Below are 16077 nucleotides of genomic sequence, written 5' to 3' on the forward strand. Positions count from 1 at the left end.
AATTAAAATAATAATAATTTTATCCAAAGATCACTCTATGAAAACGTCAATCTCGCAGTCTAGATTTCTTCAAAAAATTCACTTGACAACAATACATCACACTTCACTTAACTACATCTTTTGACCAATGCATAATTATACAAAATTTATAATTTAAGCAGTTTCTAGCCAATAAAAAAAATTTAGTAGTCAAACGTAATTAGTACAACTTTTAATGAACATGGAAATTTCCATGACTTCTAAAGATTTGACTAATCATGTCAAGCTCAGAAAACCAGTCTTATTTTTTCATTTTAAGTTTAGTTTGTTTTTTTAAATCGTGTCTTTTTTTTTAATTTTCTTTTTATTCAGTTTAAGTCATTTTAATATTTCAACTTAAACATATTATATTTCGGTTAGATGCCAAAGCAGGATTTCTAATTTCCATGAAAAACTTTTATCTAATATTTATATTTGATCTCATCTTTATTTCAATTAATGAGTTTATTTAACAACAGCAAACACTGCTGGGAAATATTTGTAATGCTTTTTTGCAGACTACTTTATTTATACTGGAGAAATCGACATTAGATTGTAATGCAAACAAGTTGCATCAGTTGCAAACAAGTTACAACATAATAGAAATGCATCATAAAATATGATTTTTTTCCATAAATTCTAAGTAAATACAGAAATGAAACACCTGGCTGCACTGGCAGTAAAAGGCCATAGATGCGTTCTCGGACAGGAAGATATAAGACGGCCTGCGGGGGTAACTCCACCTCATCCTCATCTTCCAACGTGTTACTGCACTCCACGACCCCATCATATAACACATTATAGACCAGGAAACACTCTGCCTGTGTGTGCTTTTCCATCGCTGCCTGAAACATGGAAACACTTAGTAAGAGTACAAACAAAGCCATGTTACTTCGGGTGGGTCTGATGCTTTTGTTAAATACAGTGGGGTCCAAAAGTCTGAGTGAAAATGTTTCCTTTTTGCATTTTCTCTCATTTTATTTCTATATTTTAAAAGACAAAATTACATTATCAGCAAACTTCTAAATGTTAATAAACCATAAAAATACCATATGGTGTATTTTAAATCCCATATTTTTTAAATGTGTCCTGTGCATTTTTCCTTTTTACCTGTAATATGTCACCAGGTACATAATTGCCCATCAAACACACAGACTCAGGAAAGGCACGGCTGCTTTCTAACCAAGGGGACATTTGTCCTGTAAGTAAATACAAGCGTATGCCTTTTTCTAAAGCTTCTTTCTCTGCTTCAACTAACGAAAGGGAGGAAACTCCAAATGTTCCCTCACTGCTGGGATGATGAACGCTAATGAAGTCTGCAACAGCATAGACCTTGTCTCCCTGAACTTGCTTGTGTTTCATTCGGTATGACGCCAAAGCACTGTTGCGGAGACGCTCCATTTGCTGCTCAGGCACGACGTCATTGCCCAACAGACAGGCCAAGAGAGGGAGGTCAGTCATATGAAGCTTCAAAACATGGCATAACCGCTCTCTGGAGAACAGCACTGTTGTCATGTTGTTTAAATTGAGTTTATTGATGGACAGGTATGGAACTGTGTTGTAGATAACAAAGTCTGTATCTTGACCAAGGATGCCCATGCAGTTGTGAGACAAAGCGTAGTCGGAAATCTCATAATCTCCTTCGCGAACAGAGCACCGTGATTCCTGGCCGAGGCTTTTGAGGGCAAATCTGGAGAAGGTTGCGAGTCCGGAGGGAAGGCAGAAAAGGTCTCTGCTGTTCGGCTGCTGACCGTGAGTCTTAATGTGCTGAAATATTCTCGCGATGTCTTGGTTGACTCTCAGCCGCCTCTTCACCCACTCTGCCCGCTTTTGTTCCTCGACCGTTCCGTCGAAGAAAAAGACTAAACGTATGTCTGCAGCCGTGAACGCATCCAGGAATTCTTGAAGGATATGCATATACTCTTGCCACTGACCGCCATGGACCCAGGCTTGACAGCGATACCAGTATCTTAAACAGGCCATTCCGTCCACTACTACTGTGGCGGCACTGTCCGGATGGGCTTTGACATGATCGACTGCCATCTGTTTCAGGTCCACTGGCACACAAGAGTCTGGGCAACATCCCTCCATAAAGTACTGTAAGCCCTTCACACCCATCTTCAGCTGTGTGAAAGCTCATCTGCAAGTTCATGCATCTAAAATCAAACATAAAAGTGCACGCATGAATGGAAATTCACCGTTTTCTCTATATCAAAATTATGACATTCTAAAATCTCAATGCACCTGTCAAGTCAATAATGTATATAAATTAGAATATACATCAAACTTTAGAAAATATGCAATTTAATGTTTAAAGAAACATTACTACATTATCACTATGTCCATGCAGAAAAAGAGTTTCACAGCTGTGTCGCTACTTTTACTCGGGGTTTCTGAAGGTTTTAATGAAGGTAAATTTAAGACTTTTTAAAGACCACTTTAAGAAGTAGTAAGGAATGTTAAGCAATAAATCAGTATGGTCACTAAATATAAATGTATTGTATTAGCTAGCTACTCTTCAACAGACTTCCAACAGATCTCTACTCTGAATTTTCATAAAAATAAATAAATAAACAAAAACATGAGGCTTGAATAGTTCAATAATAATTACTTACACAGAAAAGTAATTTTCATACTACAGTGACAGGTACAGGTGCATCTCAATACATTAGAATGTTGTGGAAAAGTTCATTTATTTCAGTAATTCAACTCAAATTGTGAAACTTGTGTATTAAATAAATTCTATGCACACAGACTGAAGTAGTTTAAGTCTTTGGTTCTTTTAATTGTGATGATTTTGGCTCACATTTAACAAAAACCCACCAATTCACTATCTCAACAAATTAGAATACTTCATAAGACCAATAAAAAAAACATTTTTAGTGAATTGTTGGCCTTCTGGAAAGTATGTTAATTTACTGTACATTTTATCAACACTTTCTTTTGGTCTGACCAGACAATTTATACCATATTAAAATCAGAATCCATCCTGAAACCTCTAATCACTCACTTAGTTAAGCTAATGCTAGATTTGCCAATATATAAATACATTTTATATTACTGTTATGTCCCATGTCCCCAAAATTAAAATGCAAAGTGTTTAAGCTGTAAATAGTTATCAAATAATCATCTTGTACATGTATTTTCTCTCACTCATTAGCATAATTAAAGTAATATGAATGAACATGTTCAAAAAAACCCTTCACATCTGCTGCGACGCTGTCAGTAAAGATATAGAACACTACAGTCCTTTATCACTTAATATCACACTTATTAATAAACCCAGTGCTGCTAAAGAAGCAAAACCCGACTCACTACTTGAAGGGTGGGATGTCACGCATAGTTTAACTAGAATACTCGGGTTAGTGAGCGTTTAAGCGCTCTCTCGCTCAGAGCTGCACGGCTGCTACAGTAGCCGAAACCGCTGATGTTTACAATGTAGCGCTCACTTCCTGTTCCGGCGCGAGGATCTCAGCAGCCAATCAGCGTATTCCTTTATAATGCGTGTAAATGAAAAAGAAGACCACAGCTGAAACATATATTAGAAATAATTGACGTTTTATGAAATACTCTGCTCGATAACAAATCTGTACAAATAAATAAATAATATTTAAGAAATGCATTTCATTTAAATATGAGAACTGTGTTAGTAAATAAAGAAATAGAGTCATGCAGTTTTATGCTATTCTGCTTATTAGTTTATTATGTAATGGTTTATTATTGTGCACTGTATCGCCACCCGTATGTTGTTAGGCTGCAATGATATAACACCAGCATAGCATAGTCTTACAGAATCTTTTACTAGAATTAGAATTGATTAGAATTCATTTCAGAATAAGGATATAAGGCTGCAGGTATTTTAGTACAGTAGGTCAATCCCTGTTTGTACAGTTTCACAATCTGATATGGGATTATTATTATTGTTCTTTTCTGTAAAATTAGCTGTGATAAAAACTATGCATTTAAGTTTAGAATCTTTTCCTCCCCATTTAAATGATTTATGCTATTAATCATACCTGCATAATATAAATAACAATGTAAATAAGTATAATACAAATATAATATATATATATATAAATAAAATATAATGCATTATTATTAATAAATAAATAAATAAATATAATAATAAATAAATAACGGGATTTCAATGTAGCCTACATAAGCCACGCAAGTTTTGGGTCAGTTATTGATTTTTCTTCCTCTTTGAATCAAAGTTTCTCACATAAACAAAACCACCCCAGGGAAAGGGGCAGATGTTCCCTAAAGGACGATGGCACGCGACAGTCCTCAAGCCTCAGCCCTCCTGCTCTCTCTCTCTCTCTCTCTCTCTCTCATGCACACAAACGCACACTAGTAGCTTATACTCAAACCTCTATCAGAGCTGTTAAATCAGGAAAACACCAATATAGTCAATGGCAAACTAGATTTAATTAAACTCAAGCAACTTCCTAGACTGGATGCATCTATTTCGCTGCACGTTTTAATGTTTCTTCTTGCTTGTTGTTGCTTTTTTTCATAATGAGTGCGCCACCCGAGCCACGCGACACATCCATTGTTATTTTAATCAGTGCAAGTGCTTGCTGCGTCATGATGGGGAACCTACTCTTACTATGCTGTATTGTCCTTTTCCTGAACACAAAATAAGTATTCACATGCATGTTGCATTGACACTTTCATCGCCTCCGCGTCTCCTGTTGCGTATATAGGAATGCGCGTTCAGTGGGAAAAACAGCTCATTGAGAAACATTCGCGCTCTCCTTAATTTGATCGATCGATTGGCAGACACTATCTCAAAAGCCGTTACTGCGATCGTTACTGCCAGTGTTCCCACGGCCACTTCCTGCAGCTTCCCTAACCATATGGCCCAGCAGCGGCATTCATGCGCGCATGCTTCCAGTCTCATTTTGGAGAAGCCTGCGTTTGCGCGGCTGCGCGGCTGCGCGCTGCCTGGAGAGGCAGTAGAGACATGCAGTTGCGATGTGAAAAAACGCCATTTGGTTGGGAGCAGATGGTTGGCTTGGGGGGCTGTCCGCGTCTTCAGAGAGAGTCCCCGAGGGCTCCCCTTGTATTCAGAATCAATGAAAATTAAAGCGCAAAGAAAGATGAAGAGTCAGACCTCGAGTCCCGGCTTTGTTCGTCGCAGCTACTGGTGGGCAGGAGTTAAAGTACAACAGCCCCCTATAGAAACACTTAAGTTAAACAGTCTCCCCATAGTCCACCTTCAGAAAAGAGGAGGGATGCGAGAAAGGAGCTTTCTGCTTGATTTAACCAGGACAGAATCGCGTGGCATAAATTATGCTCGAAAAGAATAAGCGAAGTGGGCATAAATCTGAGGGTTTTCAGTGATGCTTTGCTGGGGTAATCGGGAAATGTGTGCAACGTCAGGCTAAAGAACTATGGGTGAAAGTGTGATGATAGCTGTGTGTGACACGGTTCCGCTCTTATTTATGGCCAGCGGTTCAATAACTAACTCCGGAGTGTGTTGCTATTGACACCTGTCGCATTGTCCAAGTCCATGTTTGGTTCAGGAAACGCATTCGACAAAAACAAGTATTTATGTGTACTTAAACTAGGAGACAACTACTTTCTAAACAATGTTCATCAAGTGCCCAAACCGATCGCGCGTAACTGATGCACCGTTGTCGCATTCCTCTGGAGCGCTTTTAATTAACGCGCTAATGAAGACCACCCTCGCACACCCACACAGACAAACGCTCGCGAGACCGAGCGAAAAGAGCGAGAGCTGGATTCGTTTAACAATATGAAAGAATAAAAGAAAACATCGGAAACTTCCTCGTCAAATTAAACGCAAAATGATTGATAAAACACCAAAACAACAGAAGCTGCTAGGTACTTTAGTCGGGGATGACGTGTAGAGAGGGGGGCTCATTGTGAGGGGAGCAGGTGCTGTGAGAATTACCATACAGCTGAGCACAGAGAGAGAGAGAGAGAGAGAGAGAGAGAGAGACAATAACAAACAGCCACGCGAACGACACACACCAGTTCAGCGTTTACAATCCAGCTTAGAGAACTCACAGAGTCACCAAAACTCAAACCACTGAAATCAAGTGTTTTAAAAACACAAAGCAGGTTCATAAGGATATGCATGTTCGCTTTACATGACCTACTTATGCGAGGCGCCAGCATTTTTTTGCCTACTTCGACTTAGTTCATTCCCACTTGTAAAATTGTTAGTGAACATTCAGTGGAAGTAAAATGTAACGGTCAAATCGGTTAACTGCAATGTACCTGACCAAAATTTGAAATATTTTATTACTTATATTTATTTATATTATTTTTAAAGATTGAATATAATTTTACTGTAAAATATTCTAAAATGTTTTAGTAGTAGATCTTATTTATTTACTTTAGGAATATATATATATATACATATATATACACACACACACACGGGTTTGTTTTTATGGTTTATGGGGACTCTCCATAGGCGTAATGCTTTTTCTACTGTACAGACCGTATTTTCTATTGCCCTACACCAACCCTACCCCTAAACCTACCCCTCACAGGAAACTTTCTGCATTTTTATATTTTCAAAAAGCTTAATTCTGTATGATTTTGTACCCGTGGGGACCTCAATTTAGGTCCCCACCGTGACACGAGTCCCCATGAGTCTGTGTGTAGTCAGGTTTAAGTCCCCACCAGGATATATAAACCAGTACACACACATACTGTACTTGTGTCCCGTTATCAGGAACGCGACATTCCTGCATTGTGTGATGCAATTTGTGGTTTCATGTCAGAGTGGGATGTACAGGATTCTCGAGGTTGCTTATTTTCCTGTATGTAAATTAGATGTTTTCTCTCTCTCTCTCTCTCTCTCCACTCACTCCCAGTGGCAAAGAGGTGCACGTTTTACAGCTCAGTGACCATTTGCCGATTTTTTTTCTTTCTTGGAGGGTTGGGGGTGGTGTAGATTGAAAAGTGTCTCTTTGTGACAACCAGAGCCAGATTGGGGAGTAGCTCATTTGCATCTCATTACCCTAGCAGGCGCTGCCTGTATATAACCGGCTGCAGGAGGACTGGGACATTAAACAGGCACCAATCCAGTCAGTCTCTCTCACATGGAAACAAGAGTACGGGAGGAAAGTTGGGATCAGTAGTTTGGATCATCTCCACGGCATTCGTATACATCGGAAAAGAAGCGAGACACGCGCAGATAACCGTGCGCCTGGGGTTTCTGCATTTTTTTTTCCGGCTTCCTAAACAATCCGCAAGTGGACTGCAAACTTTTGACACCTTGGAGTAATCGTCTCCTGAGGGAATTTCCAGCTCGTCCCCCTTTTGCGCATGGGGGTTTCCTCTTTATAAGGATTTAATTGCTTGATTTTTTTTTGTCTTTGATGGGCATGCACGAGCAGATAAAGTGAAAACAACAGAGCATCAGATACCAGAGCTGCCTGCCACTGAGTGGAGAACTTCGAGTCTCAATGATTCATTGAGACACGGTCTCATACAAGTGCCTGGCCCGTGGAAGCTTAACAGCATCGTTCAGATCCTCTCCACCATGGGACGACTCATGATAGCTGCTTTGCTTTGTGTCATGATGAGCCAGGTAATTAAAGTCAGCGTCTGTTTTAACGTATGTGAGCAAGGATCTCACAATAGATGTCTGCCTTATGATGGCAACGTTTAGTGCTGAATCCAATTTCAATTTCTTTCCAGGGGTTTTGCTCTGGGGTTTTCGAGTTGAAGTTGCAGGAGTTTCTGAACAAGAAAGGGGTGACAGGCAACGCAAACTGCTGTAAAGGATCCGCGCCAGAGGCTCAGCAGTGTGAATGCAGAACCTTTTTTAGGATTTGCCTGAAACACTACCAAGCCAATGTATCTCCAGATCCTCCATGCACCTACGGTGGCGCAGTTACCCCGGTGCTCGGATCAAACTCCTTCCATGTTCCCGAGAGCTATCCTGACAGCTCGTTCACCAACCCCATCCAGTTCTCATTTGGATTCACATGGCCGGTGAGTGGCTAGTGTTTTACTTTTATACATTATACTTTATATTTGGATGCATGTGTAGGTTTTACCGAGGTTTATCGCATGTTTAACATATAAAAACCCACAATAATGACTCGGGATGTGGGTATTTAGATGTTTTAGTGGTGTTGGAGATGTGGGAGAAGTCACAGTGTCAGCTCAGTGTGAAATTGCGAAACCGTTCAGTTTACTGCAATAAGTAAGTGTGCAATCGGAGAAATGAGGCTTGGATCCCCAGTGCGATCACACCTGAAGCCACTCACATCTCCCGTTATATGTAAACCAGCGGGGAGCTGTGGAGGAATGCGCTTCTGCTTGTCGATTTCATTCATATTAACACGCCCTTTTTATGTTGCAGGGAACCTTTTCGCTGATTATCGAAGCGTTGCACACCGATTCCAACGACGATCTGTCGACAGGTAAGGAGAAATGCATTGAATGGGGATGAACGTTTTAAGCCATCGCTATGCAGCAAGGAGATAACGCTGAAATGAAACCGTCCACAGAAAGCCCAGAGCGTCTGCTCAGTCGTATGACCACCCAGAGGCACCTAACGGTGGGCGCGGAATGGTCCCAGGATCTACAGGCTGGTGGGAGGACGGAGCTGAAGTACTCCTACAGATTCGTCTGTGATGAGCATTACTACGGCGAGGGCTGCTCGGTCTTCTGCCGCCCCCGCGACGACACTTTCGGCCACTTCACCTGCGGAGAGCGCGGAGAAATCATCTGCAACTCCGGATGGAAAGGACAGTACTGCACAGAATGTAAGTAACTTACAAAGGATATACAGCATTATTTTGCCTGTATTTGAAAATTGTTAGAGCGCATGTTTCGGTATTTCGCGAGAAAAACAACAACAACAACAACAACAAACTTCGTCGCTATGGTTGCAACTTGCAACAGGCGTTTGTGTGATTTAAATGAGGGACGTTGGCCAAATAATGGCACGCGTGCCATAGATTAAATGTGACGCCTGATTGGTTACTTGGCAGAGCGCTCGGCGCTGATTGGCTCAGAGCGGTGAGGTATTGTTGGAAGGGGGCAGCTGCAGAGTGAAGGTAGACAATAGAGCAGCTGTCCTGCACTGGCACCATGTACACCAGCTGTCCACCCTTATCTGCGCCGACTCTGGGACGTTATGGGGAGGGGGTTGGATGAACAAAGTGAAAAAGGGGACTTCTGACCCACAGTTAGGGGAAAAAGGGGGCTTTTGTTTGGAAAGCTTTTGTATGAGTGCAACTGTGTTAACCAGAGTGTCCTTCCAATGGTAGTGAAAAGAAAAAAAAAATTGTTATCCTCAAAGTACGGGCGAGCAGCTTGGTAAACACACGGGGATAGAATAGTACTAGAATAGTAATGGTGTCAGAAATGAACTGGTATTGATAAATGCATATTTCTTTTTACAGCAATCTGTCTTCCGGGATGTGATGAAGACCACGGCTTTTGCGACAAACCTGGCGAATGCAAGTAAGCTTAACGAAGATTTTCAGTTCCTCTGTGTTTCATCGCAACGGAAGTTAACAACGTACTAACAGTTCCTCTGTGATGTTTTTAGATGCAGAGTGGGATTTAGTGGGAAGTACTGTGACGAGTGCATCCGCTATCCGGGCTGCTTGCATGGCACCTGCCAACAGCCATGGCAATGCAACTGCCAAGAGGGTTGGGGAGGCCTCTTCTGTAACCAAGGTGAGCCTTTGACACCGTAAACTAAGTAGCTGATCAAGTTGTTAGAGTTGTCCATTGACACTAGACACAGCAGGAGACTAACCTACATGTTTTATTTTGCGTCGCAGATCTCAATTACTGCACACATCACAAACCCTGCCAGAATGGGGCCACTTGCACCAACACTGGCCAGGGAAGCTACACCTGCTCATGCAGACCTGGCTTCACTGGGGACAGCTGTGAGATTGAGGTCAACGAATGCTCTGGCAGCCCGTGCAGAAATGGAGGCAGTTGCACTGTGAGTTGCAGTAGATATATTTCATTCTCTGTTTATGACTTGAGTTTTGTTCAGTTTCCTAACTTCTTTTCAACCCTTCCTTGGATTTCAAAGGATCTTGAAAACACCTACAGCTGCACGTGTCCTCCTGGTTTCTATGGAAGAAACTGCGAGCTGAGTGCCACGACTTGCGCCGACGGCCCCTGCTTCAACGGTGGACGCTGCGCTGACAACCCCGAAGGAGGATACTTCTGTCAGTGCCCGATGGGCTACGCTGGGTTCAACTGTGAAAAGAAGATTGATCACTGCAGCTCCAACCCTTGCTCAAACGGTACTTTGACTGCTCCCATTCTAACGCCTCAAATGCTGACTGTGGGTTGTTTGAATCAGTTGTCTCATGCTTTCTGTCTTACTTCTTCTTCTCCAGGGGCTCAATGTCTAGATCTCGTGGACTCCTATCTTTGTCAGTGTCCTGAGGGTTTCACTGGAACGCACTGTGAAGACAACATTGACGAGTGTGCCAACTATCCCTGCCAGAACGGCGGCACGTGCCAAGACGGACTCAACGACTACACCTGCACCTGCCCGCCTGGATACACTGGGAAGAACTGCACCTCTGCGGTCAACCAGTGCGTCCACAACCCGTGTCACAATGGTGCCACTTGTCACGAGAGGGACGGCCGCTATGTGTGTGCTTGCATCCCGGGTTACGGAGGACGTAACTGTCAGTTCTTGCTCCCAGAGAACCCACAGGGACAAGCCGTTGAGGGAGCCGACAAAAGATACTCTTATGATGAGGACGATGGTGCCTTTCCTTGGATGGCTGTTTGCGCTGGGATTATATTAGTGCTTTTAGTCCTGATCGGCGGCACCGTCTTGGTCGTCTACATCCATCTTAAGCTGCAGCAGAGGAGCCAGCAGATCGATATCCATAGCGAAATCGAGACCATGAATAACCTGACCAACAACTGCAGCCGAGACAAGGACTTGTCCGTAAGCGTCATCGGATCCACGCAAGTGAAGAACATCAACAAGAAAGTGGACATTCAGAGCGATGCCACAGGCGGGGGAAAAAACGGATTCAAATCTCGTTACTCGCTAGTGGATTACAATCTTGTTCATGAGATGAAGCAGGAGGACTTGGGAAAAGACGACTCTGAGAAGAGCGAAGAAACAAAATGTGAGGCTCTCGATTCTGACTCAGAGGAGAAACACAGGCATCATTTAAAAAGGTAAATATTGTTGCGTGTGGATTTCGGTTACTAAAGATGGCCGTTGGGTGTTGTTACGCAGTACTAACGTTGCTTCTTTTTATTTTCAGCGATTCTTCAGAGAGGAAACATACAGAATCTTTGTGCAAAGACACAAAGTACCAGTCAGTCTTTGTTTTATCAGAGGAGAAGGATGAATGTATTATTGCAACCGAGGTAAGCCGAGAACCTTCCTTTTGCTTGCAGTTAGGGCTGTGCAAAAAATCGAATACAATTTTCATGCTCATCTCATCAGTAAAGCCGGTTCTGTGATTAGTAGTAAATCTCCAGCATGTGCTTTCAGATGGAGCGGCATTTACTACACAGAGCCGGAGTTCACTGACAAGCTACGCAAAATCGCGTTCAAAATCGCAGGCAATTTATTGCCCATTATGAACGCGATTTTGCGTAGCTTGTCGGTGATATACAGCTCTGTGAAGTAAATGCTGCTCCATCTGAAAGCACGTGCTGAAAATTTACTACTAATCACAGAACCGGCTTTACTGATGAGATGAGCATTAAAATCGCATTAGATTTTTTGCACAGCCCTACTTTAGTCTGCAAATCTAGATTTCTGAACGCTAAATTTATGCTATTCTTGTTCCAGGTGTAACACCACAGTGGAGCTGTAGCTCGTCTCGTTCTACAGGAGGTTTTACTCCAGTAATGCTGCTCAAACCAGAGGGAAGGTTTCCTCCATGTGACTGCTGCTGTGAAACTTATGTTGAAGGTGATATTCAGAATGAGCTGGTTCTCAACTGAAGTAAACACAGTGACTGCAGGAAAGGATGTTGGGCCATACTGGCTCGGACTCTCAAAGTTTGTTTCCCAGGAACGTGCCAAATGGACTCGCTGCACTTCCTGCAGGGACGGTTTTACCTCATTGCACTATGATGAGTTGTATTTTTTATGTATTTAACACACAATTGAATCGGATACTGTGTATGCATATGCACTGACTGCAGTGTGTATCTGGAAGTTCTCTGATCATTACATAGATCAGAAGAGGAAAAACACTGCCATCAATTATGTTTGTGACTGATTTGTTTTTTTGAAAGCTTGTATTTCTTTTATTTAAGCGTTATTTGTGATCGGCGTGTTTGTGGTTTCTTTTCTCGTGTGTGTGAAGTTTGATGTAATTTAAAATCTCTTTCATTTTGCAAATTTGTCTATTGTAAATAAGGCACTTCGGGTCGTTGTGACTGTTTTCTAATGTAAATGTATTTAAACATGCTGTCAAAATTTACAGGAATTGTTTTTATGACCGTTGCCCATGAAAAAAAAAATCACCTTAATATTTTTCCAAATAAATCCTGTATGAAATATCAAGAAACTGGTCAGATATTACTGAGTTGAACTGTTTGCCATCTTTGAGTCATTCATCTCCAGATTTATGCTACGAAATTATTGTTTTTCCTTTCTACCTCACTAAGTGAGACAAAGACACACCCGGTAATCACAAATTACAGCCTCGATCTTGATGGCAGGATATTTTTGGAATGTAAGAGCTCTTTGACAAAAACATCAAAACCACTTTTTGCAAATGGTTTGGTTGAAGTTTCTGTTTGGCCGAATGTTTTCTGTCAAAGCTGTAGCCATGCTCATTATGTGAATTGTATAGAGCAAACGGAGAACAGGAGCACTCCCTTAACATCCTAATATGAATTAAATATGCAGTACTTTCGTTTTTACAATTCAAAACAATCTGCAAGCCAAACTAGATATTTAAGGAGGCCATTAGGTTTGCTTTGTTTGAGCAGACAACTGAATAGCATCATGAAGTCATTCTACTGGTGATATGACATTTCATCTAATATATATAGTATTTAAGAAATTGCAATTCCAGAGCATAAGCGCATACATTATGCCATGCTTTTAAAAAAGAGACAACATCATCAGCCAACCATTTTTGTACAGAACAACTCTTTTAGACACATTAGCAACTGTCAACTCACACTATGCTGTTATTTTTATTTCATAGATCATATACCTAATTTCCGACTTTGTATGTAAATTATGTATGTGTTTGTGAAATGATAGCAGCCAGGTAAAGCAGAGTATTGGTATACAATGGTCTAAAAGTTCAATAATGATTGCTTAAGTTGTTTCAGAATGTAAAAAGTAATTAATTACTATTTTACTGTGTCTGATATTTCCTTTAGATCAATAACCGTAAAGGTTCGAAGTGACTTGAGCTGTGTAGAATTTGTCGAGAATTTGGCTGTGGGTTCAGGGAGGATACATTGAAAATTATTCTCTGGTATTACCCAGCTGTTGGACAGTTGCTTTCACATACCACGCTAAGCTTTTAACTTAACTTTTTTTCACTCGCACAATAGGATTTCGCTGAGTTGGAAAAAATCAGGAGACAGGCCTAAAGCAGCTCTTTTGTTTCTTCATTCAGTGTAGGCCTGACACACTGCTCAGTAGCCTGCGGCAAATATCTTCTATCAGATCTTTTTCAGTTGTGTGTTCAACAGTGTTTGGTGTGTTATTCGTTAGCAAAATTTGTATGCTATAATCTTATTTTAAAAACAAAAAAAGCACAAGAACATTCAGAATATTCTTAATAGTCTCATCAGGCTCAGGGTGGAAAGGTTTAAATATGATTACAAGTTGCACTAAAAATACGGTAAGCTCTAGTGGTAACCGTTTTTATTCAGTTTTCTGTTTATCACTGCAGTGCAATTCCATGTTTTGTTCCTCATTTGCTTGTCCTAATCAATCAAGACCAAAAGATGCGATGCACATTTTCTCAGAAGCAAAAGTCATCATAGTTGGGTAAACCTCCAGTGATGAACAGAAACTGCAACAAATATATTTTTTGAAATATTATATGATCCAATGGCAAAATACAAAATCCATGATAGCATTTATATGACTTTCCAAAAAGATGAAAGAAATATTGAGAGAATGATTACAGTCAGAAGCAGAGATGTTAAAGAAAGATGTCTAATTTGCCGTCATCCCCGTTGCATTAGAAACACTCACGCAGCAGTGAATAATTCACCTAAAAATGAACATTTCTGAAAATTTCTGTTTTTATCAGCTGTTAACTCACCCTCACCCTCAGATGGCCTGAGGGTGAGTACATTTTCAGCGAGTTTTCATTTTTAGGTGAACTATCCCTTTAACTAGTTTTCTGAAATTTAAGGTAATATAACGCAAAGTATAGTGTTATAAATGCATAGAGATCTGTGCATATATGACCTTGAACAATGCATAAAACAAACATTGTTTCATTGTACAGTTTGTAATGAACAGTTTTTCACCTTAATGATGAAATGTGAAGGTCTAGATGTTGTAAACGCTGGATAGCTCCACCCACAGTGAAATCTCATTGGTCCAAAATCCCACTCCAATCCTCAGGTATGTTCTGATTGTGGCACTCCACGCAGAATGTTCTTTTAGTAAGGACTCTTCAATAAAAACTTGTGAAGCCGATCCTGTTTTTTCACTTTTTGTTCATTTATTTCTTGGCATGTTTTTCTGTTTCAGGCTATATATTATATTATAGCGTTTCCATGTGCTGTTTAACCACAGACGCTTTGTTCTGTTCTGGTTATTATGTCTTTTATATGCAGGACGCTACCATGACGGCACAAGACGTTTCATGGTGAAGTACATTTACATGACAAGAGAAGAATTTCAGCTGAGCTTGGTTGTTTAAGTGTTTCCACTTCACGGGCAGATCTCGTCACAGATTATAGCTTCTCTTTCTGTCGTATAGTCACTGTCTTTCTTCTTTGTTCTGGAAAGCGGTGAGTGATTGTAGTGTACGATATGCCTCGCAATCGGCCTGTATGCGCAACCTTACTTCTGCTTGGCGTAGTCCCTATAAAGCTATTTTCTGCTGCCAGTCCCTTCAATGGCAAGTTAAATTTTGACAGATTGGTGTGAGAGGGGAACACGAGCATCCGTAAAGGGATTTGGCCACAGCGATGACCCAAGCTTTGTTCAGGCGTAGTGGTCACCTGTCAGTCCTCACAATGCAGAGCCGCCCCCTTTCAACTCCTGCAACCTGGGCCCTTAGATCTCATTTGCTTTGGTAGAGAAGCGATTCAGAGTCCTGCAAGGGAAGTTTTGGGGAACAAAACTGTTTCATCCAGGACAATTGAGAGCAAACAAAAAGAAGTCAGTGGGTGGAAGAGCCACTGTTGGTACACAGAATGTCAGTAAAACGGACCAATGTGACATCTGGGACTGGAGGACAACTTTCATCCTCTTCTATCAAAGCTATTCACTTTTGCTTTACTGCTTTAAAAAGCATGTTTATCATGAGCGTTTTACCGGATTCAATAAAAAAGATTTCTTTATTAAATAATCATGTGGAAAGGCACATTTTTAGATAATCTAGCAAATTAAATGCACTTTGATTATTTTGTCATTTTATTTGGAACTTGATGGACAAAAACCAAAAGACAAAGGTTATTCATAACAGATGAATGATAAATGTGATTCAGTACAAAAACAGCTTCACATAAAACATTAAAGGGGTCATATGATGTTGCTAAAAAGAACATTCTTTTGTGTATTTGGTGTAATGAAATGTGTTTATGCGGTTTAAGGTTAAAAAAACACATTATTTTCCACATACTGTACATTATTGTTTCTCCTCTATGCCCCGCCTTTCTGAAACACGTTGATTTTTACAAAGCTCATCGTTCTGAAAAGCGAGGTGTGCTGTGATTGGCCAGCTATCCAGTGTGTTGTGATTGGCCGAATACCTCAAGCGTGTGACAGAAATGTTACGCCCCTTACCATACTGTGATGCCGTGTCCCGGCATGAAAACCCATTATAAATGAGGCATGTGTTGCATCCAGTGGGGACATAATTACTGATTATAATGACTTATACTGTCTTTTTACGCG

At 40.9% G+C, this 16077-nt stretch overlaps 2 protein-coding genes across 3 annotated transcripts in view; one reads left to right on the plus strand and one right to left on the minus strand.

Moving 5' to 3' along the window:
• The window catches only part of fam120b (family with sequence similarity 120 member B), a 15129-nt gene extending 11657 nt beyond the window's left edge, over nt 1–3472 (minus strand). The window contains exons 1-3 of the mRNA XM_016268578.1: nt 3334–3472; nt 1129–2174; nt 683–863 (exon numbers count right to left, since the gene is read on the minus strand). Of these exons, the coding sequence (XP_016124064.1) occupies nt 683–863; nt 1129–2136 (1189 nt within the window). The 5' untranslated portion in view covers nt 2137–2174; nt 3334–3472. The remainder of the gene's footprint in view (nt 1–682; nt 864–1128; nt 2175–3333) is intronic.
• A 3615-nt stretch (nt 3473–7087) lies between these two features.
• The window catches only part of dld (deltaD), a 27609-nt gene continuing 18619 nt past the window's right edge, over nt 7088–16077 (plus strand). Inside the window, exons 1-11 of one of the 2 annotated variants that reach the window (XM_016268843.1) lie at nt 7088–7591; nt 7702–7998; nt 8372–8432; nt 8520–8777; nt 9420–9480; nt 9569–9699; nt 9807–9976; nt 10070–10286; nt 10383–11187; nt 11277–11382; nt 11813–11857. In XM_016268843.1, the coding sequence (XP_016124329.1) occupies nt 7544–7591; nt 7702–7998; nt 8372–8432; nt 8520–8777; nt 9420–9480; nt 9569–9699; nt 9807–9976; nt 10070–10286; nt 10383–11187; nt 11277–11382; nt 11813–11818 (2160 nt within the window). In that variant the 5' untranslated portion in view covers nt 7088–7543 and the 3' untranslated portion in view covers nt 11819–11857. Of the gene's footprint in view, nt 7592–7701; nt 7999–8371; nt 8433–8519; nt 8778–9419; nt 9481–9568; nt 9700–9806; nt 9977–10069; nt 10287–10382; nt 11188–11276; nt 11383–11812; nt 12489–16077 lie in introns of those variants that run through there. The other variant, XM_016268842.1, reaches the window with a different exon arrangement.

This window comes from Sinocyclocheilus grahami, unplaced genomic scaffold, assembly GCF_001515645.1.
Source record: "Sinocyclocheilus grahami isolate Dianchi unplaced genomic scaffold, SAMN03320097.WGS_v1.1 scaffold47.1, whole genome shotgun sequence".
In the NCBI taxonomy this organism is placed as follows: Eukaryota; Metazoa; Chordata; class Actinopteri; order Cypriniformes; family Cyprinidae; genus Sinocyclocheilus; species Sinocyclocheilus grahami.